Below are 22,664 nucleotides of genomic sequence, written 5' to 3' on the forward strand. Positions count from 1 at the left end.
CCCCAATTCATGCAACACCCCCCCCCCCTCCCCATCATCCTCCCTTTCCTGCTCTGAATGTCTGTTTGCACTTGCCTATGTGCAGCCAAGGAGAAGTTCAGACTAGCATCAAAGCAATGGGATTGTGTGCAGCCTGTCTCAGAGGGCTGGCCACCCCAAGCACCCTACACAAGCCACAGTAATTCACATGTCCTCTCCTGCCAGGAGTCTGTAGTTTGTACTGAATCCCCCCAATCAATTTAGATACCGGTCCTGGATACACAACAGTATTTAAACTCTCAGCACTCATCTAGGCAGCTGCAGATCTTGGTTGTGCTGTGGCTCTGAACCTCTGTCTTGCTGTAAGAACTCAGAATGAAGAATAAACCTCCATGTACTAAAAATATTTTCAATAGAGAACAAACCAGACTATCCTGGACTCTCTTTTTCACAGCTTCCTGCTTTTGGACACTGCAGTTCTGATTTCAGCTCTGGAAAAGCAGTGACTGAGACCCAGCGACTACCGCTATAAGTTATATATATAAATCTAGAAAGGGTCTTGGCTCTGGGTTCATGGCTATCATCTTGGACACTAAACGCTGAGCATGGTTCCTTGAATACTTTTCACCTGGGTGAAAGAACCCTCTCCCTCGCTCAGAATCATTGCGCATCACGCATTGTTCCTATGTGACAGTTTGGCTGCAGCCATCCTCTTTTAGAGGGTGCAAGAGTTTGCCAGCAAGAACGTGGATTGTCCCATGCACCTCAGGGGCAGAGAACAGTGTTGGACAGTCTGATTCACCCATGCAGACCCATAGCATCTTTCCTAAGCGTAATTCTCTACCACTTGGCTGGAAGAACACGTTCTGCTCTGGATGAGGTCCATAACCAATATCCTTCCTGTGGTTGCAGAGATGCTCAGACACAGTTGGATAGCCGACCACCAGTGCAGACAAACAGGCTTTATTTGGGTGATACCTAGTTCAGGAGGTGATCCCTCGCACCCTGGAAATGTTTATTTCTCCACACTGACCTCTAAACTTAAATGATAGGAAGCCCCTTGACATACATTTATGGGCACACCATAGTCACAGCAGCCTGATCCCCACCATGGCAGCTACCCCCACTGAGGGACTGTTTTCCTGACCAAACCCATGCTGGCATCTGCCTTTGATGTGCCTTAACCCTATGTTGCCATCACTCACTAGTACCCGACCTCAGCCACCAGCCATGCTGCTCAGCATGTCCCCCCCAGAAGGGTACACGGAGGTGCACCCCAGAGAGAACAGATATTGCCACTTTGCTGTGAGCTGTCTGAGACACCGAGGTTTCTCTGCTTTTGATTGTGGCTGCTGGCACACGCAGTGCAGAGGGGGAGATGGCATCCAGCCCGTACCTGCCTGGCCCACAGCCTTGGCACAGCGTGCACAGGGCATGAATTCCTCGTCTCCCTGCGGTCCATATGTGGTAGCATCTCACCAGCAGACGTGACCTGGCACGAGTAAATTTGAAACCTTAGCACTGGGGCAGCGTGCTGAGGGATGTGGGATTGTCCATTTGCAGCAGAAACATCTCAGGAGCATCCACCAAGTCCCTTTATGGACATCAAAGATTGGAAGAATTAATTTAGCTTCTAGCTGACTTCTTCCCCAGATAGGAGACAAAAACAGAGGGCTGCATCAAACCAGATAAGTGTTGCGTCTCTGTTCCATCTGTGTGTGTCTCTGGCTGGGGAATTGCTGAAACTGGGGGCTGGACACATCTGGATGTCTGGCACTGAGAGAGAAAAATGTGCACAGAGCTCTGGAAAGGAGCAGGTTAGCCTGACCTAAAGGCTTTGTGGCATCCCAGGTCTCCAAGATACAGTAGGGAAGGTGTGCCAAGACTGCCTCCCTCGCAGAATTCATGGGCTGCATGGGGCCATGGTGTGATCTTGTGCTTGATCACTGATGAGGCTCATCAGCCTGCTGTAAGGTGAAGAGTTGATGTTTTGGAAGGAGAAAAAAAACCAAACAAACCAAAAAAAAAAGGCAAAAAAGTAGTAAATCACAGCATGACCTGAAGCAGATGGATTGGAAATTCAATCAAGCCCTCAAGGAAAAAGGCTGAAAATTTGCCAGTGGATCAGCAATTTGGGGTGCAAGAGCGGTTTTCTCATTCCTGTTGCAATCAGAGCTCCTCCTTACACCAGTGGAAGACAGCTTAACATTTCTGCAGCTTGTTACTGCTCCTTGCAGCTTTCTTCTCTGAAATCGGTCCTTTTCCTCTCCTTTCACCATTCCCTCCCCTGGTGAGACATATATGCATGAAAATGTTAGACATAGTCAAAACAGATAAGGCAAGAAAAGGTGAAAATGTTTGCTGTGCCTGGGGGGAGAAAACTCCCAGTGATATAGATTCTATCTACAGATAGATTTGTAAAAGTATCACGCCTGTCATTCAGTGCCGGGAGCTGCCCGACACCGCGTGTGCTCCCAAATTCTGACCGTGCTTAAGTGCCCTTATGGGCTGCCTGAACTTGGAGTCACCTCCACACCTTATCTCCCTTTTGGATGGCAATACTAGGCTGTTCTAGGCTTGAGAATCATGAGGAATGTGCCATGACTGCAGGGGCAGGTGGGATATAAGGGGATTCAGATGATGAAGTGGGGATGCCCTCAGTGTAGTACCTTTATATGGAGTCCTAGTCCGTGGAGTCAGCTGATCCTAGAGCATGATGTACTTCATTTTACAGTCTGGCATTGCTCTCCACATCACTCTCTTTTGTCCAGACCGATCTCCCTCCTTTCTAGATGCTCCTCAGCTCTGCCTTGAGTTTTTTCAGTGGTGATGATCTGGTTGAGGCATACTAGGGATGATGCTACACAAAAGCATCACCAGCTGGGCTTTTCCTTTTCCTTTAGTTGAGCAGCAGCCTACACAACTGCCTGTTAAGAAATCCTCATAGGTCTCTGGAATAACCATTAAATCTCATCAGCATATTGAAATCTCGGAGGGTAAAAAAGCAATAGCAAGTCTTAAGCCTGGGAGTGAGGATCCTGTACAACAGATCTGGAAAAGTAATTTCCAGCTGGGATTGACTGACAACCTCAGGTCTGATAAACGTACAACACATACAGGGCCATGCGCTTTGTATCCAGAGTTTTGGATCCTTTGCTGACAGAGATTGCTTCCTAGCTGCTTTACATGCATGTGGTTGCACCAAGAAAGACAATCTGATCTTGTATCTACAGCTAGGGAAATGCTGAAGTGACATCTCAGCAGGGTTTGCTTCCCAACTCTGGAGATCCGTAGGAGATGGAGGCAGCTGATACATCACTGTCTGGCCACTGCCTGAAAGCCAAATCCAGCAGCCAGCAACAACTGGGCCTTGAAATACCTGACCGTGAGTTTGTTTGACATATGTATTCAAAAGAAAAAAAAAAAAGAGAGGACTCAGTGTTGTCAGGGCTGTCTTTCAAGCAGGACCTGACCTCACTGCTAAAATAGGTCCATGGCTCAGATCATGCATGCCAAAGAGGATGCTTCGTTTGGCACCTGACTGCTTGGCTGTCCATGGGGATTCAGCAGTTGTTAGGAGGATTGCTGTGAGTCAGGATTGGCACTGTGGATGGGGTCTTGGGGGTGACAGCATCCAGTCTCCCCAGTGCTTCGCAAGTATTTCCTCAGAGTCTGTTCATAGCCCAGCAAAAAGCATAGCAGTTTGGGGTTACTGCTGGTGGTGGTGGGCTACTGTCCACCTCATCTCCCTCTGGTACTGGTCCAAAGTCCCAGCATTTCCTGTGAGAAGGACAAGGACGTTTATTTTGGAAACAGAATTGCTTGTCCTAGAGAGACAAATTCTTTGGTATTAGTTTCGCACACATGCAGCACTGGAGCCTCCCTTGCTGGGATCTCAGGTCATGGAGCTGAGCCACCACAGGAGGAGAAGGGGGGGACCAGCAGTGAGATCCCTGGTCAGGTGTAGAGGACTTAAACACCATGTTCCCTGGGTCATCAGCTTTATGCTACATTTTTTTTCATGATTTGTCTGTAAATCCTACATCCTGGGTAGCTGTAATGGTTGGGGTTTGGTCAAGATCACAGCAAAATGCTTTAGTGTATGAGCTATTGCCTTGATAGGCATCCTCCGAGAGCATAAGGGTTTTTCTACCCCTAGGAGTTATCCATGTGGTTAAAGACCCTCCAAGAAAACATGCTCTTGCATCTGCTTAGCTCCTCTGCAAAGCAGACACCTCTGAAGGACCCATAACCACGGGTCTCCCATAGCATTATATCCCTCACCACTTGAAACCCAGCCTGATCAGCCCCGTGGCTGATATCAGTCAGCTAGGACCTGCTCAAACTGGGGACAAGAAGTATTTTGGCTTTGAGTCATGTCTCACTTCAAGCCAGGAGGACCAACCCCATCGTAAGAACAGGGTTCCCCTCCCTACCCCAAAACCATCCAGCATTACTTAATCAAGAAAGGGGTTTAAGAACCTAATTGATCTTCAGGAAACGAATTCCCATTCTCACGCTCTGATTTCAGATTCAGGACAGACTCAGGTCCAAAGGAGGGTATCACAGCCTCCAGTTTTTGAGAGACTTTTTGCAAGTCCTTCACACATGCACATTCACACAGAAACTCTTCTTTGACAGGTAACACCTCCAGGATGGTGGATCATGAGTGCAGAGGAGCTATAAGAAGATGGTTTGTCAATTAGAGATAAATATGAAAAAAAATCAAGAGAGAGCAGGAGGAGGAAGGTGAAGGTTCAGAGACTGGATCAAATATTGGTTCTTTTCTTCTTTTTCAACTGTGTATGGCAGCTTTGTCGATGCTACCCAGATAAGAGGGACAGCAGCCCTGGATGTTGCTTCCAGGAAATCTCATTAATCAAGCATAATTGTGATATTGTATTTATCAGCCATGTGAACTCCACTAGGACCCATATGGCTGACCAACATCATCATCACAAGCCTGCTGAGGGGAAACTGAGAAAGGAAGAAGGGATTTCCCTAACTGGACCCTAGTAGCAGAAGGGTCTGGTTTTCCTAGACAATAACACCAGCTCTTCCATGTCAACACACACGTAACTGGGCATGAGCTCAGGCTGATGCTGAAGGGGTTATCTCCCTGCCCACCCTTTTCCTACCCCCCTCTTCTTCTGCATTATGTATTTGCAGTGTAATTAATTTTGAAGGCCTGGCTGCATAAATCCTGGTTATCCAATCTCATTGCTTACCCTGCTTTGAACAGTAGTTTGAACTAGTTGAGGTCCTGAGGTCCCTTACAACCTGAACTGTTGAAACCTATGTTCTGTCAAGAAAACAACCAATCCCTTCCTCAAAAGTAAGATGTTTGAATCAGAGCAGACTGCAGATCTAACTCACCCCATGGCCATGCAGTTGTTCAGTGGAACACAGGAAACGAGGGACTGCATGGTCCCTTTCGGCACAAACCGTGGCATCAGCTCACTCCTTGAATCTCAAAGCATTTGGGCAATAGGAAAGGGATCTGATTGCTCGGGATGCTCTGTCCTCCCTTCATTCCTCTGCAAGCTTGGGAGCCTTGGAAAGATGAGTGGACTACTGACAGTAGTACTGATAATTGCCCTTAAAGGATTTCTTGTAGATGGCAACCCATGATGGAGCTGCTCTACACATACAAGGAAAACTGATGGTTGAAGCAGGCTAGACAGGTGAACCCAGATTGCTCCTCCAGACTGTGCTGTGTGTGACAACCACCGTTACCCAAAGCAAAATAATTTTACCTTTGCAAAATGACACTGCGGAGCTGATCACACTGTCAGCTCCAGAGCAGCATCCTTAGAGGAAACAAGCAGGGAGGATGCACAGAGGATGAGATCCAACCCACCACACTACTCCATGAGGTTATTAACTGGTCTCCAGATCCAGTCTGGATGCTATCAGTCCTGTAGGATGAGTACAGTGCTGAGGGCCATTGCCAGTAACAACATACTGGTTAGGTTGATTTACCCCACTAACCTGGGCATTACAGAAGAGAGCTCAGGGCTGCTTGGTGAGCTTCATCCAGCTCTGGCAGGGAGCAGGTCATGAGAGGAGAGTCCAGGCTTAAACCTTCGCATGCTGCGTGGTACTTACACGATCACTGGTGGCAGACAGTGAACTGGGGACTGATGTGACTTACAGGGGATGTGGTTTAGCTTCTTCAGGCTGAATTCACCCCAGGCTTCTTTTAGAGTCAGTGGAAGCATAACCAACCTTATTAGCAGAGTCCAGAGCATGATTTGTCTCATCCTGGTATCAAAGTTCTAATGCAGAGCAGAACAGCAACTCCCTAAAACTGTTTATTTCTCTCCTCTTCTAACGAGACCCCAAGTGTCAAGTTCCAATGACATGACTGCGTTTTAGATGCTTTAGGTAAGATGTCACTAGCTCTTATCTCTCCACGTCCCAGCTCCCAGCAATTGGTGGCAGTAAGGACACTGCTCTACCATAAACGAATGCAGAGCAATGCAGAGATGTTCTTTAAAACTTTCCATCGGTCACTGGATCCAAAACTTTTATCCTGAAATACCAACTCTGACACAAAGAGGAGTGGCTGTGCCTTTGGGCATGGCTAGAGAACCAGAGTAGCCTGACACTGGGACCATCCATGCATCTTGCTGGAGAAACAAAGTGTGATTTACTGGGGATATCTGATTTTCTGACCTCTGCACTAAGAAAAATTGGGATTCTTGTCACTTCTGTGGCAAATAATAGGAAGAATAACATTTTCCCTATACAGCTGCACCTGAGGGGATTTTTAATAATGTTATAGTTAATATTTTAATGACTATTTCACAAGCAATATAGGGAAAGGTTGTTTTGGCTTGATTTGAAAGAAAAACTAAGATATTTATACGTGTCTGTTTGGATGAGTATATACAATATTTATACGTGTGTGTTTGGATGAGTATATACAATATTTATTATTTCTATACACGAATCTGTATTTTGCCTTAATTTGTCTAATTTTGAGCGTCTAAAGACTGCTGAGATGTGACAGTGGCACACCAATTATTAGTACTCACAGACAAAAGTCACCAGAATGTTTTTTGTTAGTATTACTAGTTATTAATAGGTAATTAATTCTTACTATTTAATAGTAAGTGTTTACTTGGAGACATTTCTTTTAACTGTTATTAATCATATTGACCTGGTTTCAGACAAGCATTGGTAGTTAGTTGTGAAATGAAGAGAATCCCATTTCTGCGTAGTTTGGAGAGCTGAGTAAAGGCTGTTGGTGTCCTCCTCCCAAACACCCTTCCACATGGCATGTTGTGCTTTATAACCCCCAGCTCTTTTGCTGATAGTATGAGAAATAAAATTTAAAAGTACTCTTTTTTTTCTAGAGCTCTAATCTTATGATTTGATATTGATCTTTCTCCTGCACTTCCTATTGGTACTTTCCACAATATGACGATAACAAAGGAATATGTGTCAGAACGCATTAAGAAAGCTCTGTTTGCATACTTGGCTCAGCTGACTGCAGCCATCTGTCTTGTCTGAGGACAATTCTGAGTACTTGAGTAAAAGACTGAATTCCAGTTCCCTCATCCAGGAAGGATATTCCTAGAAAGGCTTTAAAATAAAAAAAAAATAAAAATCAGGACCTGAAGCTTTAAGAACCAGGAGATAAAACTAAACACGGGAGTTGGTTTTGAGAGGTGCAAGAAAACTGGAGAGGCACAGGGGAAGGAGTTGAACTTTCTCATGAAGAATCAAGAAAAATACATCCCTTCTGATGCTCTGTCCAAGTGACATTATCTGTCACATAACTGAAACAGAATCTCCTAAAAGAATTTCAGGACCACAGGGTCTGTACTCAGATGATCCTCCTTGTCTCTGTGGTAGGAGCATGGGAAGGAGGACAGAGGTGTCCATTTTCACACGAGAACTCCTTCCATGGACTTTTGGACTCTTGTTTTGCAAGACAAAATAAAATGTAAAAGGAAAAAGAAAGGGCAGAAATCAAGCCTTACAGCCTTATTAGTTGTGAAACAATCATTGTAGACAGCAAGGTATGAAACCAAAGCAAACTGTTTTAAAAGACTAAGAGGGAAAGAGAAAGTGAGAAGCCAGCATTGTAGCTGGACTCACATGGTGAGAAATGCGGGGTCTTACAGCATACTTCTTTGTATCATCCCTTGCAGATGAGAGAAAGGCATGGGTGTGAGCCAGGACAAATCAAAACACAATGTCAGAGTGACCTCTGCTTTCTTTACAGTCCTCCCAATATTTCAACCAGTGGAGCACTGATAGAGGGTTCCATCAGCAATGAACAAGGGGACCTCCAAGTCATAGGAGGGTCAGGCATCATGTTCAGCTGTAAAGTAGGTCCCAAGGAGCAATCTTGCATCTCTGGCAGCTCAGAGAGCAGAGACCTGCTTTTCTAACTTGGGTTTAAGCCTGCAGGCCCTGCCTTGGTCTAAGCAGAGGACACAGTCCTTGGACTGGGTTGATCTCAAGTTTAGACACCCAGCTGAGAAGTTCAGGATAGCATTTGTCTCATCTCACATAAGAGATCTGGAGAGGTGTGGATGTCTACAGCTGAGCAAGTCCTTCTCTGGACCCACTCTAGTCAGAGGGGTGAACTGGCATTTTCAGGGTGTGATTCATCTGAATATTTTAGACATTAGCTTTAGGTTGGTATTAATCACTCCTGACTACAGTAATCCTGCTGCACCAGCGCAAAGTGTGATGTGTGCTATTTACAATCCAAAAATATAACTCAGATCAGTACTAGTTACTACTGGCCTCTCTACACCAGCTCCATCTTCTAATCACTGGGAAGACCACCTCTGCTTGGGCAGCACTGATAAGCAGTTGTGGTGAATTTTCTCCCTGCTTGGAAGAATTTTTTTCATAGCTCAGCCTCTTGGGCTACACCTGATTTGCTCCAGGGGTGTAAAGCAGGAAAGCAGACAATCATTTTTGGTGAGACAGATGTTCTCCTAAAACTCCAGGTCCTGGAAATGCATCATAGATGTCACTTCTTGATAAATAATATGTGCTGACCATAAATCATGAGATCACGTAGTAATAGAGGCATTAGCATGCCAGGATGCCTAAGGAAGAAGACGCATGCAGGAGATGAACTGGAAGAATTTGGAAGTGACAAGGATGATAAAGGTCCTCTTCTATTGCTGTCATGGTATCGCTCCATCCCAAAGGAATTTTTTGCCATATGGTCATAAATGCAGTAGACATCCATGTTTTAATCGGTTACATTCATTTGGGATGAGCTATCGTGAGTCTGCTTTGATCAGGCAGATTTTCTTCCCACTCTTCTCGTCCCGTTTGAAGGATCAGGCTTCCCCAAGACAAAGTGAGAGCAAATGGGATCAAGGAGACAGCTCAGCCTGTACTATTCCTTAAGAAACAGTGACAGGATTCAACATTCCCAATTCTGCCTAGCGTCTTTCCATGCCTACATTTCCTCTTCCCATTCACTGGCATTTTTCTTATTGTAGCGTTCATGGCAGAACGGTGCTGACACCTGAATTCTGTTGTATATGGGCAGAGAGGGAGGATTGATGATTGAGAGTAGCAGTGTGTCCTTCTCCTTACAGGGCAACGAGGCACTGAGAAACAGGAAGACAGGCTCCTCAAAAGGCTGTAGGCACCTCCTAGACATGGGAGATCTGGGTCTGAGAGTAGGATGAAGAGCAGGGACCAGCCAGCCTTGTGAGGACACCCATGGGAAGGGCTGCGACAGACCTGAACACAGCGTGAGGTTATTCAGCTTTCTGCAGCTGCAGGGCAGGGTCCTTGGAACCTGGCTGGCCAGAGCAGATACACGATGTGGTCAAGGGTTTAAGGCAAAACCACCAACTTCATTTACCTTCTGGGAGGCAAGGGAAAGCAGGTAGAGGGCAGAGCAGCCTGTGCACCAACCTCTCAGTGCTTCACCAGCTTGTGGCCAGAGTCCTATTTCATCAGGATCCAACCAGCTCTTCCCCTTCACATCAACTATTTCCCCCCCACACCCTCTTCTTCATCTGGGTGCCTCTTGGGTCTCCACCTCCTTTCACCCTTGTATCTTCACACCCTCTGGAATCGATTGCTTCATTCTGGTGCTTACAAGTTCAATGTTTAAAAGGAGTTAAAGGCATCTCGAGAGGTTGATTTCCACCCTCTGAGTGGAGTGAGGGACTGACACATGCATTGCTTCACGTGGCAGGACAGCAGTGCAGAGAGCTCAGCTCAGCACCCACCTGCCTGAGCTCTCACATCTGAATTCCTGCCATCATTGCAGCCTCACTTTGTGTGATATTTGGCAGGGGGAGAAAGAGATGGGTGCTTGTCCATCATGGTGCACAGCAGAGCTCAGGGATAAGAACAGGAGTTCTTGCTAGGCTCATGTCTAGTCCCACAATAGGTGGGTAAATCTGATGCTTATCGCCCCCGAGACTTACTCCTTGCTGCTGTTGTACCCTCCCCATGCATGCGCTGAGCAAAGCATATGCAGCTGGCTGAGAGGAAGAGACACCAGTCCTGCTGCAGCAGCACACAGGAGCTGCAAACCCAGCAGCAGAGGATGCTTCAAATCTGCTTTCTCATGCCTGGACCTGGCCTGTCCATGAGTCCAGTGTGTCCTGCTACAAAACGACCTTCCTCCCCCCATCCTTTTCACCACTCCGAGCAAGCCACAGCTCTATAGCTTTTGTGATTAGCTGCTGGCAGTGGGTCATGCCTCTGCTGCTTTCACTACTGGATCTCTAGCCGGGCCAACTGGCACTTCAGCTTTATTTATTTTTAAGTCTTTCCAGCATTAACCTGAAAGGAAATAGGTTTTGAAGCACATTTTTTCCCCCTAATGTTGGAAATAATGCCTATTCAATTAAATTAAATCCCTCAGGGCAGAACAAGTACCACATCCTGCTCACCCCCCTAGCTAGCTCCTCTTTGCAACAAATTGCCCCCAGTAGATTTTTTTGTTTGTTTGTTTTGTATGGTTTTTATGCCAAGGTACTGATAACATGCAGGCAGGCAGAGGGCAAGAAGTAGAGAGGTAGCAGAAAATTAAGAAAAGGAATTAGATTATTTGGGCTGCGGACACATACAGCATTGCCCAAAGTAGAAGAGAGTAATAATAACAACCATTTATCTGTATTTATTCTACTCTGTCTCTCCATGTTGTAAGCCATCACTGAAATATGAAGTGCCAGACACTCACAGTCCAAGCACAAGTCCAGAGCAGCTTTTAGGGAGCAAGGGATGTATTTTGACTGAAGTGTCAGGTTCCAGAGTCAAGTGGTAGGGTCACGATCGCCTTCTGAACGCAACAAGGAGTTTTGCCTGACAAGGAGCATGTGCCCTGAGTGACTGCAAAAGACAGCATGTAATTCCAACAAATCACAAGCATACCTGTATTTCTTCCGTGAAACACAGCCAGACTTGGGGCACAGTTAATCACTATCTGAGTTGCAGCCTGACAGATCCTACTTGGCTCTAGGACTGGCAGCAGACCCAGTAACAGAGATCGCACAGGGTATGTTTTGTCCAAAACAGCACATACAGATCCCTGGTCCTTCCATACTTGCCAGGGTTCATCTGGACCTGAGTAAACCAGCCAGGCCCAGTGGCTGGGAGTTGTAGGGCTTGTAGAAGCACTCACTTGCAGAAGTGTAGGAAAACAGAGAAGACAAACTAGATATCTAAACCCCATCACAAAAATAATTGAGAGAATCCATCCTCTCTCATCTAAAGGAAGGCAATTCCATTTATAAAAGCAGGGCTCAGGACCTCGATTCCCATTTGCCAACTCACTACTGATCAACCTCATGCAATGCCTTGTGTTCCCAAATACCTCCACCCTGCCACCTTTTCTTGCTTCTGAGCAATTCCCCATCACCACGAGCTACTGACTGACCCAGTTCCTGCCAAAGGCAGCTAAATCCCTACTCTGTGGCATTATTTAGTTCTGCCACCCTTGTCTGCATGCCTGGCATCAATACCACTTTGCCTTCAGCTCAGTCTGATGCTCTGGTATCAGTAGAGGTATGCTCACCCGTGGCAGCTGCAGGTGTGATTTTAGAGTAGCTCTGGGGCCCCCAGAGAACATGGACTTGCTCAGGTGGGTCCAGAAGATGACGTGAAGATGACTGGGGGGGTAGAGCACCTCCCCTTTGAGGACAGGCTGAGAAAGTTGGGGCTCTGGGGAGAACTTGGAGTGGCCTCCCAGGACTTAAAGGTGCTACAGGAAAGATGGGGAGGGTCTATTGATCAGGGGTGTAGGGAAAGAACAAGAGGTAACAGTTTTAAACTGAAAGAGGATAGATTTAGATTAAATGTAGGAAGGAATTATTTCTTGTGAGCAGGTTGCCCAGAGCAGCTGTGGCTGCCCCCTCCCTGGAAGGGTTCAAGGCCAGGTTGGACGGGGCTTTGGGCGACCTGGGCTAGTGGAAGGTGTTCCTGCCCGGGGCAGGGGGGTTGAACTTGATGATCTTTAAGGTTCCTTCCAACCCAAACCATTCCAGGATTCTAGGATTAGACTTGATTAGATTAATCTCCTAATTCTAACAGCAATCTTGACCCTTATGGAGTTTAGGAGAGGGGTTGCTCCATTAGCAAGGCTGTAATGAACTTCCAATTTAATTTTCTTCCCGTTCATGCCCTCAGCTCAGTTGCAGTCTCTGTTGCAGAAAAATAACTTGGTTTATGACCTTTTATTGCTTTGTTTGGTGTTTCAGTCAGACCCTTCACCCAGCTCACCTAAGGCACTATTAGAAGAAAACCTTCAAAAAGTTTTGTCATGCTCCTCAAAGTCAACTAATTGTTGGTCTCTGCGTCCTCACCCCAGTCCATCAGGTTCACTCCTCACAAACACAGCACTACGATCACCCTTCCAGAGGTGATCACCAAAATCAGCAGGGCTGGTTTGGGATGTGACTTGCATGGCTGGCTCCACCAATGTCTCATTGTGTTGCCACACCCCTAGGACCCACCTCCCTTTTCCCTCCATATCACGAGCACCTATGCTTTCATTTTCACATTTCCCTTCTTTCTCCTGAGTCCCCCTCCTGCCTGCACCCACTTTCTGCTTCACACCAGCGATTACCTGGCCTACTGCTGTCCACGATGGTGATCACCAGCAGTCCCTTGCCTTGGGTCCGTTGAGTGGCTGTGATGCTCTCAACCCTGACCAAGGAATCTGTTTGCCTTCAGCTAGTTTTTGAGCTGCTGCCAGGGAAGTTTCACAAAAAGGATAGTGTTATTTCTGAAAATGAGTCCCATAAACAAGGATGAATATGACCTCCCCGTTGAGATTTGGGGTTTACTTTAGTGGCTGGGAGACCAGCCAATGAAATGGAAATACCAGAAAACATTATCATAATTACCCCATGGCCTCCTCTGGGGGCAAAGGAAAGGGGAAAAAAAAGCTGAACCAAAACTGATTTAACAGCCTCTGGATAGCGTTGTCATTTCACCCTTCCCTGCTTGGCCTGCCTCCTGCACTGCATTTCTACTTTTTCTGAACAAGGGGGAAGAAAAAAACAATTCCTAGATCTTTTCCCCACAAGGAACTTTTTTTTTTTTCCTGGCAAAAAGCAGTGCTGGGAAGCTGAGAGGTGATAAACATTGAGAAAGAGTAGCAGATGGGTTTTGATTGCAAAACTGGGGAGGTCAGGGAGGATCCCCCATCCCTTCCAGCTGTACCTAGTCTGTAACAGCAGGAGTGAAGGGCAAGGTGGTCCTTCTGCACCTACCTGTGTAGTGCCCAGCCTGGCTGCATCCCTGGAGCTTGTATAAATTTGATGCCAAGCAAGCTCAGTGCAGGAATTTATGATGAAGCAAGTTAGGGAGGGCTCATGAAAAGGTATTTTCTGTCAGGTCTTTTAGAGTGATTGACTTCTACAGGGGCATGATGACCTCATACTTCCAAACAGTTGGATCTGGGAGATGTACTGTCTGTGACACTACTTCTGTCTTCCCTCAGATGCTTCTCTTGCTCCAAGAGCCCATGCGAGCAAAAACTCTGCTCCTAAACTCTATAGATCTCACTGCTGCTAACGTGACCAATTACTCCATCACCAGCTGCCCAAAGTATAAAACTAGGGGGAAAAAAATCATCATAGCCAACCTGATTTATTTTAGGTGATGGGTTGAGAATGGAATAAATTTCAGCAGATCCCTGTATCTAAATACTCAGTGGCTATAAGGGGAACTCTGGGAGAATGTCTCAGATTGGTGAATCTCAGCCTGGATGCCCCTGGTTAGCCAGCAAGGCAGGTATTATGTTGGCAAGCACATACGATGTTTGTTCCTTTGTATTGGCTGATGAGTGTCTCCAGAAGGAAAGGATGAGAGGTGGCTGGGCTGCAAATGAGTGGGCTCATAGCAAAGATTCTTGGTAAAAGATGAGTGAAATATTGAATATGCAAATCTTGGGGAGTTCTCACTGCAGTACTGTTGTGGTTTAACCCCACACAGCTGCTTGCTTGCTCCCCTCTGGTGGGATGGGGAAAAAGAACAGAAGGGTAAAAGTGAGAAAACCCGTGAGTAAAGATAAGGACAGTTCAATAAGTAAAGCAAAATAAGGAATTCATTCACCTCTTCCCATCAACAGGCAGGTACTCAGCCTTTTCCAGGACAGCTCCATCACACATAATGGTGACTTGAGAAGACAAATGCCATCACTCTGAATGTCCCCCCCTTTCTTCATCCCCCAGGCTTATATGCTGACCACAATTTCATACAGTATGGAATATCGCTTGGGTAAGCTGAGGTCAGTTGTCCCAGCTGTGTCCCCTCACAACTTCTTATGCACCCTCAGCCTCCTCACTGGTGGGACAGTGTGAGAAGCCCAAAGTGCTTTGACCCTGTGTAAACACTGCTCAGCAATAAAGAAAAACATCTCTATTATCAACACTGTTTGCAGCACAAACCCAAAGCACAGACCCATAGTAAGGACTGTAAAGAAAATTAACTGTATCCCAGCCAAAACCAGCGCAAATGCTCGCTTAGATGAAGCGCTTCCAGCACCTCTTACCTATTTTTTCATGGTCCTGAACAGCAGGAGCAGAGAATACAGAGTAGATTGTGTTGATCATCCCGAACTGGGCCATATCCTGAGTGCACATGTATGCTCCTGGATGTTCAGTAGGGCACAAGGTTTCTGTGGCCTTTGAAAAATAGAGGACCTATAGATATATATGAAAATAGCCTTATTCAGTCAGTCTGTCCTAACAGGCTATCCCTAGGAGCTGCCAGTTTAGGATGTTTAGAGAAAGAGACAGCTCTTATAGTTACCACCTTCCAGCTTTTGGTGATCAGCAGTTTCAGACCTTCCTGCATCAGAAATGTGCAGCCAGGCTACAGTGTTTAACAGCTACAGATGGGTTTGTCCATTAATAATTTGTCTATTCCTATTCTGAATTCAGTGATGTGATTTGCTTACATGCGTCATCCTGCTTCTTTTAGACCTTGTTCTCTTCATCACGTGTCTCAAATACTGCAAAATGGTGACTAAGTAGCCCCTTTTTTTCTGCACCACCCAGTAGCTTACAGACACCTACCATACCAGTACCTATCCCTCTCCCAACCCCTGGGATCGAAATTCACTCCAAAGCAGTGGCTGCTTCACTGGAAGGAGCTCCCACCTGTTACGCACCCCTGCAGCTCATACCTCAGCTCTTCTGAAAATCTGAAGCCACTCATTTTGCTGCCTAGGGATATTCAGATTCCAAAAAGTTGGCACACAAAACTGCTAATGATTTTAGCAAGGCCATCCCACAGTAGTTTTGGATCAGGTGTTGAGATGGGTTGTCAAAGTTTTGCCAAGCCAGATCCAAATATGTTTAATAACATGAGTGCATCTGTGTTGCAAATAAAATGTTCCTCTGGGTTTTTTTTAACCTCTGACCAGCCAGGATGCAAAGACGAGTAGGGCAGCATTGTCTTAAGATCCGAAGATCTAGAGCAAGAAAATCAGATGCAAGGAAAAAGTGATATCGAACAGTTAAAAGTACTCCAGCAGCTGACAGGTCCAAAGCTGCTCTATATGGTTTCCAGCTCTGAGCGTCTGCCCTGTCCTACCTATTATCCCTTGAACCCAAGGCTGAGTCATTTCAGGCAGCAGCATACCACTGGATTCTCTGTCCCTGGAGAGCTTTCAGCCTGGCTGACACACTGAAGTGTCTCAGCAAGGGGTTTGACAAGGGATGGAAAGTGGGGACAGGAGGGGACGGCAAGTTCAGACACACCAGCTATCAGCCCAGTTTCACTTAGATGTTTGATGTGAGTTATTCAGCAGCAAAGGAGCAGCATTGCCAGACTGGGTAGTTTTCCTACAGATCTCTTTAGAATAAGTGTCTCCTTCAAGTCACAGGATTTAATGAAATTCTCTATCCTTACTCATATGTAAGTTTACATACACGTTTTGGCCTCCTTGACCAAGCTGAAACACAGAAAGACCAGTCCTAAATATATCTCTTCGCATTTAAACCAATTTTGGAGGAGGAGAGAGAATGGGGAGTTGGGGTTTTTTTAAGGGTCTGGCAGATTTTGGAAATTTAAGATCAGTAGCCAGGGCTCAGGAAAGCTGAAAATCTGGGCTGAGTTCAGAGCTCTGCCCCAGCCATTCTGCCCAGCTCTGGGCACAGAGCTCAGTGACTTCTCTCCCTTTCTGGGAAGTAATTTTTTTTTTTTTTTTTCTGTGCCTGGTCTGGAGACCATATATCCCTCTGGCTGGGAGCTGTCCTACTCTGAGGGTGATGCCAAAGGAGCCTGAGGACTCAGCATGCAAGGGATGAATCATTTGAAACACCTGAGGTCAAATTCTGCTCTGCCATCATAAATCCAGACTAACCCCTCTAGCTTTGGTGGAATCACTCAGGGTTTGTGCAGACATAAATGACAGCAGGATTTGACCCAGAGGTTTTATGTTTCCAATGAAAGAGTTGAAATGCAGGATGTTGCCTTAAATGCGAACAGGCCAAACATCTGGAAAAAGGATGGCTTTGTTTTGCATTAACATTAACGCAGTTTTGAAACCAACTCCCACTTCTGAAGGATTCTTAGCGTGGATTTTTTCCAAGGACATGAAAAACTAACTTCTGTTTTACTCAGAATTCCCTTATCAGATCTAGCTATCCATCTGCATATCCATTACCACACCAGCTGCTCAAACATCCACCGTTCCTCTCCATAGGAGCACACTGGGAAACTGAATCTGAGTTCTAAGCTGGAGTTCATTAACCCCCATTATGTTATTTGTAGTAAGTCTTGCTCGAGAACTGATTGGCTTTCAGGTGATTTATCATACTCGCTTTCCAAAAATTAATTAACTTAAATCAAATGAAGGAACTTTAATTCTGAATAGCCCTGCTTTTGGGGAGGATGATGAAATATAACCCCCCTTCCGTCTGTCCTTCGGAGGGATTGAAACGAGCAACCACCTCCATGGGGGGTTTCTGCAACCTGTCAACAGGTTTTCTTCTCATCTGCAGATCACCACCAGCTTCACAACGTTCTGTATTCTTTCCTCTGTCTGCCTGTACGATGCATTACGTTTTTTAGGGTCTGCTCCATCCATCAGGATGTGGAGCACTACCCTTGGTTTTGCATTACAGATTTACAGTGGCCAGTCTCACCAGCACAGTCAGTATAAGTTTAAAAAAAGAAAAAAGAAAAAAAAAATGTTGCTTTCTATAAAACAGTACAGCAGCCCTTCTTGTTTACATTACGTTTTCACAAATGAGTGAGTGCCAAGTTCTGTACAAATTCAGAGAGAGGCAGCATCTGCTTTCATTGCATTTATAGTCCAATTAATCAAGACAGACAAATATTAGGGAATCAGAGGGAATGAGAAAAGTAGTGATTTATCCCAATTTACTGCATCATTTAATTTTGAGGCTAGGGCTGTGGATGTTGATCCATAATTCGGGAGCCCTATAAGGCGTTACACGTGTGTCTTCTGTGCTTTAAACCAGCTTCTGGGTGATCTTGTGGAGGAGGATCCCTCCCAGTCCTGACCTCCTAGAGACTCTTCTGCCATGACTGGCAGAGTATCAAGGATCGACCCAGACCTCAAAGCTTTCACACAGGTGGTCAGATCCTGCAGGTCAGAGTCTGCAAGGGAGGTTTGTCAGTAGATGGACATAGTCCACAACTTTCCTTACCCCCTTCTATGCTACAAATCACAAAGCAGCTACTGGGTACAATCTGCATCACCCATTCAAATCTAGGGCAGAAAATGTATGTAGGAAAAGGTTAACTATACTGTTCTTCTAGGGGGAAAAAGCAATAAAGAACAAAGACAGTATCATCCCAGTGTAGCTGGGACTGACCTGAGAGAAAGTTCTTTGTAACCCCAGACTTTATCTGGCAGTGGGACTGGTCCTGGATGTCTGAGCAGGACACACAAGCTAAATACCCAAGAGGCACAGCAGAAAATTAAAGCAGCTGCATTGCATTAGACCAAAGCTCTGTACACTATAACAACCAAATCATTCGTGAAACAAGCCTTCCCCACGGTTGTGCTCTCAGCTCCCTGAGGCCAACCCATGCCTGACAGGAACATGCCACCTTCATGAAGCGAGACTTTTTTCACGACCAGCAATTGCCTTTGAGGGTTGAGTATCAGCAAGCAGCAAACAGGAGGGTAAAACAGGCTCTGAGTAAAGCACCCTCCCTGTCCCCCTCTTCTTGTCTCTTGACCTCTGTGGGCCTTACAGGAGGAGAAATCTAATCAGCCCAGGATGATGCTGACAGACTCTTTTCCCTTGGTACAATATTATTTACTAAGAATTTTAATGCTTGGGTCCATCCCTGCAAGCCAGGGCACACCACACCACAAATTTCTACCTTACTCGGTGTGTGCACGTGTATATTTTGAACAACTGCAGCATGCGCCTCCTTTGACATGTATGCAGATGATTCCACGTGGCATCTTGTAAGAGGTGGGACACTAATCGTTGAGCAAACTGAGATATGCAAGCAAGACTAGTGGAGGAAACCGCTGATGCAAAGGGGATTTTGCATTCAGATCACCTGCGTTATCTGGGAAGTTTGTGTCCTGCTGCTCTTCTTTGCATGCTTAAGTTTAACCTCGGTTCTCCCCATTGCTGCAGGTGGATGCTGATGATGTCATCACCAAAGAGGAGCAGATCTTCCTACTGCTAAAAGCCAAGGCTAAGTGCGAACGACACCTGAAAGCCAAGGTGCCCAAGGTGCATGGTGAGTGTTCCCACAGCAACCCAGCCTGCATGGCTGGGGCTGGGTCCCTCTGGTCAACTCCAGCCCTTCCCCTCAACCCCATGCACAGAGCTCAGAACGTGTGAGGGAGGCAGCTGAAGGAGGCCCAACATATTGGGTTTTCAGGTTAAGCTGTGGGGAAGATCTTTCATCACAAGGTGTTGGAAAGCAAAGTTGTCACAGCTTCTTTCTCTCCTGCTCCAGAACTCCAGATGCCAAGGGGTCAAGGGGGGTGCAAGAGTCATGGTCATGGGCTTACAGACATTATCACTAAAAAGTCCAGACAATGCGCAGGAGATATGAATAATATCAGGCAAAGCATCAGTTCTCCTAAGATCCTTTGCAACAAGACACCAGGGTATAGGAAACAAAACATCCTTCCACCTTCTCTCTTTCTCTCTGACATTCACTCTATTCTATTCAAATGGGTCCAAGCTCAGCTAAGCATGTTTCTAAAACTTCCTTTCTATTTTGGGCTGCAAAATCACTACCAGACATAGGGCTGGAGGAAGAAGGAAAGAAGCAAGCTCTCTTATGTGGGCAGCAAAGTAATCATCCCCCATTGGTTTCTTTCATCATTTTCACATGTGTTAATTACTGGTGCTGCGGCTGCATGCTGAGGCAGCCTGCACCCATCCAGCTAGTCCTGGGTGGGCATCCTGTCCCATGTCCCTCTATTGCCTGAGAGAAGGGGACAAGACAGAATGCCTCCCACCTTCTCCGCTGCATCTCAGAGATCTCTCTTCCCACAGCCATCGCTGTGGGAGTACCTGGAGACATCACCAGCAGAGGGAAAGGTCCTCGAATCCAGCTGTGATTTTAGAGCAGAGTTGCTCACCTGGTGTCCTTCTCCTTTTGGAAATGACAGCAAGGAGCCGTAAAAGCCCAGCTTTCATTTTGTTTAGGCCTCTGGCTTTACATCAGCCAAAACCTCAAGCCACATCCTCTGTTGCTTCTTTTTCCTGTTCACCCAATGTCCAATTAACACTTCATTAAAAAACATGTGTGCAAAGTCATTTCCTTCTGTTGTACTAGAGACCACCTGCCTACCTTGGAATCTGGTGATATCACCAGCTGATCTTGCTTTCACATCCTATTTTCTAACTCCGTGAGACTGTCAGCATTTAGTATTGATCTCCCTCCTTAATTGTCAGCAACAGTGTTGGTAGGGCTGGGGAGATGCAGATGACTGACAAGCAGACTTCAGGCTCCATCCTCTAAAGTAAATCTCTGTCCAATCCCAAATAGTACAGCCAAGAGGAGGAATCATCACAATGTCAATACTCGCAGCAGTATATTCAAGGCTTTAAAGACTCGAGGCAATAATGAGCAATAGGTAGTTCAATCAAATTAATCTGCAAGAGGTTCAATAATCCAAAGGCAGAGTGAATTCTGATTTAGCCTTCCCCAAGAAACATTTTCTTAAGATGTTGTGGAGGAACCTCCAGTGGCGGTGCCTCCATAACACCCTAGGAATTCACTCTAGCCCTTCACAAACAAGGCAGGGAGTTGCCAGACTATCTCTGAGATGGTCTAGTGAGTCCATGACTGCAGACAGAGGGTTTTGCAATTTGTAAAAGATTTTTCTGCTTCGCAGAAGAGCTGCCATCAACAGATTTTAGACTACTGATGCCCATGGACACACGAAATGATAATGTTATGGGGTATTTGTGAACAGACTAACTCGATCTCCATTTTGCAGTGTGTCTGCTCCTTCATGCTGCAGGAGGCAAAGGAGATGGGTAGTTTTAGATCCTCTTATGGAGCGAGGAGTGACAGAACAAAAGGCTGTCATCTTCACTGTTAGCTTTAATGCAATTAATTGCTTAGCTAAGCCTCAGAAACTCAGTTTTTGCACAAAAGCTTCAGAGCCTAGGGTGAAAAGTGGTTAGGTCCAGTTCTTTCCTCCTTTGATGATACGGGAACTGGCACCTGGTTTCTATTTGTGCTAATCACCCAAAGACATATGGGTCTGTGCCCTTCTCAGCCAGATGGAGTGCCTCATCCCATTGCCTCTTCTGTCACTGCTGACCCAAAAGAAAGTCTGGAAAGGACAATATGGTCTTTACAATTATGATACACCAGCCCTCCCACTTGTAGAGAATATTTATAGGGGCGAAGTGATTGTGGCTTGGAGCAATATCAATCCTGGGTGACCATGCCAAGCCTTCAGGCAGTCTCCTGTGATAGAACTCAGAGTATTTCTGAGGAGCACCCATTTGGGTGGCAGGAGGACTCTGCTAACTGCCGTGAAGGACTTGGGTTGTGTAACCACTCTGCCAGCTCCACTATCTATCCTGTCTTTGGATTTTTAGTGGTGTAGGACAGACTTATCCCTCATGATGCATTTGTATTTTGGCTCTACTAGACCTAGCCCTTCCTGTAAGGAAATCAAGTGCCTCTGCAGGCAGGCAGAGAGCTGTGCCCAGGTCTGTTTGACCCTCTGATAATAATGGCAGCCCATGGCATTGATGTGCCACTCTATCTATACCAAGTCTACCTGCTGGCAATGTGGACTAATGGTCCCCATGCCAGATGCACAGAGGACCTCGTCTCTTTACAAGATCTCCCCTGTGGCCGCCAGCCACGCTCCTTCCTGTATTGACAGTTCCCAGTGCCTTCTGAGTCCTGGAGACTCAACCTGTGCCCCTGGATTTTATTTTTCTTTCAGCAGTGTGATGAAAATGTCCCACTCCAAAGGCTGCTTCTGTCAGTGTAGAAGAGACGTATTTTATATTGGAGGTGGGGCAAGCCCTGCTGAGAAACGTATTTGCAGATCACAGGGAGCAGTGCACTCCTTGGCTTGAAAGGATTTATTGGCCTGGCTGGTATTCAAAGGGCAAAAGTCATAGTCTAGCCCCTTTAAAATATGAAAAAACCCACAACAAACAAACGTACAAAAAAACACCAAAAAAAACCCAAAAACCAAGCCAAGAAGAAAACAAAACAAAAAACACCCAACAACAATGAAAGTGACCAAAAAAAGACACAAATCAGCCCAGTCTCAAGGTACACAATGCAAGAAGCAACACACACTCCTGGTTCAATTTTCCTGTGTTACATTTAGTTTCTGGAAGTCTTCTAAATGGGAGAAACTATCCCTGTGTTGTTGGTAAATGGCCATAAGTCATGCATGAAACCCTGACAAGTTTGCACAATCTGCCAGCTCTGTCCGTAATAACGCAGAGCTACTCCATGGCATCCTGGAGGACTTCAAGGTCAAACAATCTGCCTTGCAAAAGGGGGTAAGGGAGTAGGGTTTCACCTGATGTGACAGTGGCACAGTGAACTTCAGGTGCAGATGTCACCCATAAAGCAGAAGTCATGGTTATTGGGGCCATTATGAATTTGAGCCAAGGTTGTCACTGTGCTGGTGATTGTCATGTGCAGCAGAGGCAGATTAATGATGCCCTTGAACATCTGAGCTCCTTCTAGAGTTGATAAACAGAGAAGAGCACCTTGGGGGGGGGGGGGGG

General features: G+C 46.1%; 1 protein-coding gene across 1 annotated transcript in view; it reads left to right on the forward strand.

Moving 5' to 3' along the window:
• Positions 1-22,664, forward strand: part of PTH1R (parathyroid hormone 1 receptor) — a 112,895-nt gene that overhangs the window by 36,731 nt on the left and 53,500 nt on the right. Inside the window, exon 2 of the mRNA XM_026842025.1 lies at positions 19,065-19,170. Within this exon, the coding sequence (XP_026697826.1) occupies positions 19,065-19,170 (106 nt within the window). The remainder of the gene's footprint in view (positions 1-19,064; positions 19,171-22,664) is intronic.

The sequence above is a fragment of the Athene cunicularia genome (assembly GCF_003259725.1).
Source record: "Athene cunicularia isolate RWA chromosome 2 unlocalized genomic scaffold, athCun1 chr2_part1, whole genome shotgun sequence".
NCBI lineage: Eukaryota > Metazoa > Chordata > Aves > Strigiformes > Strigidae > Athene > Athene cunicularia.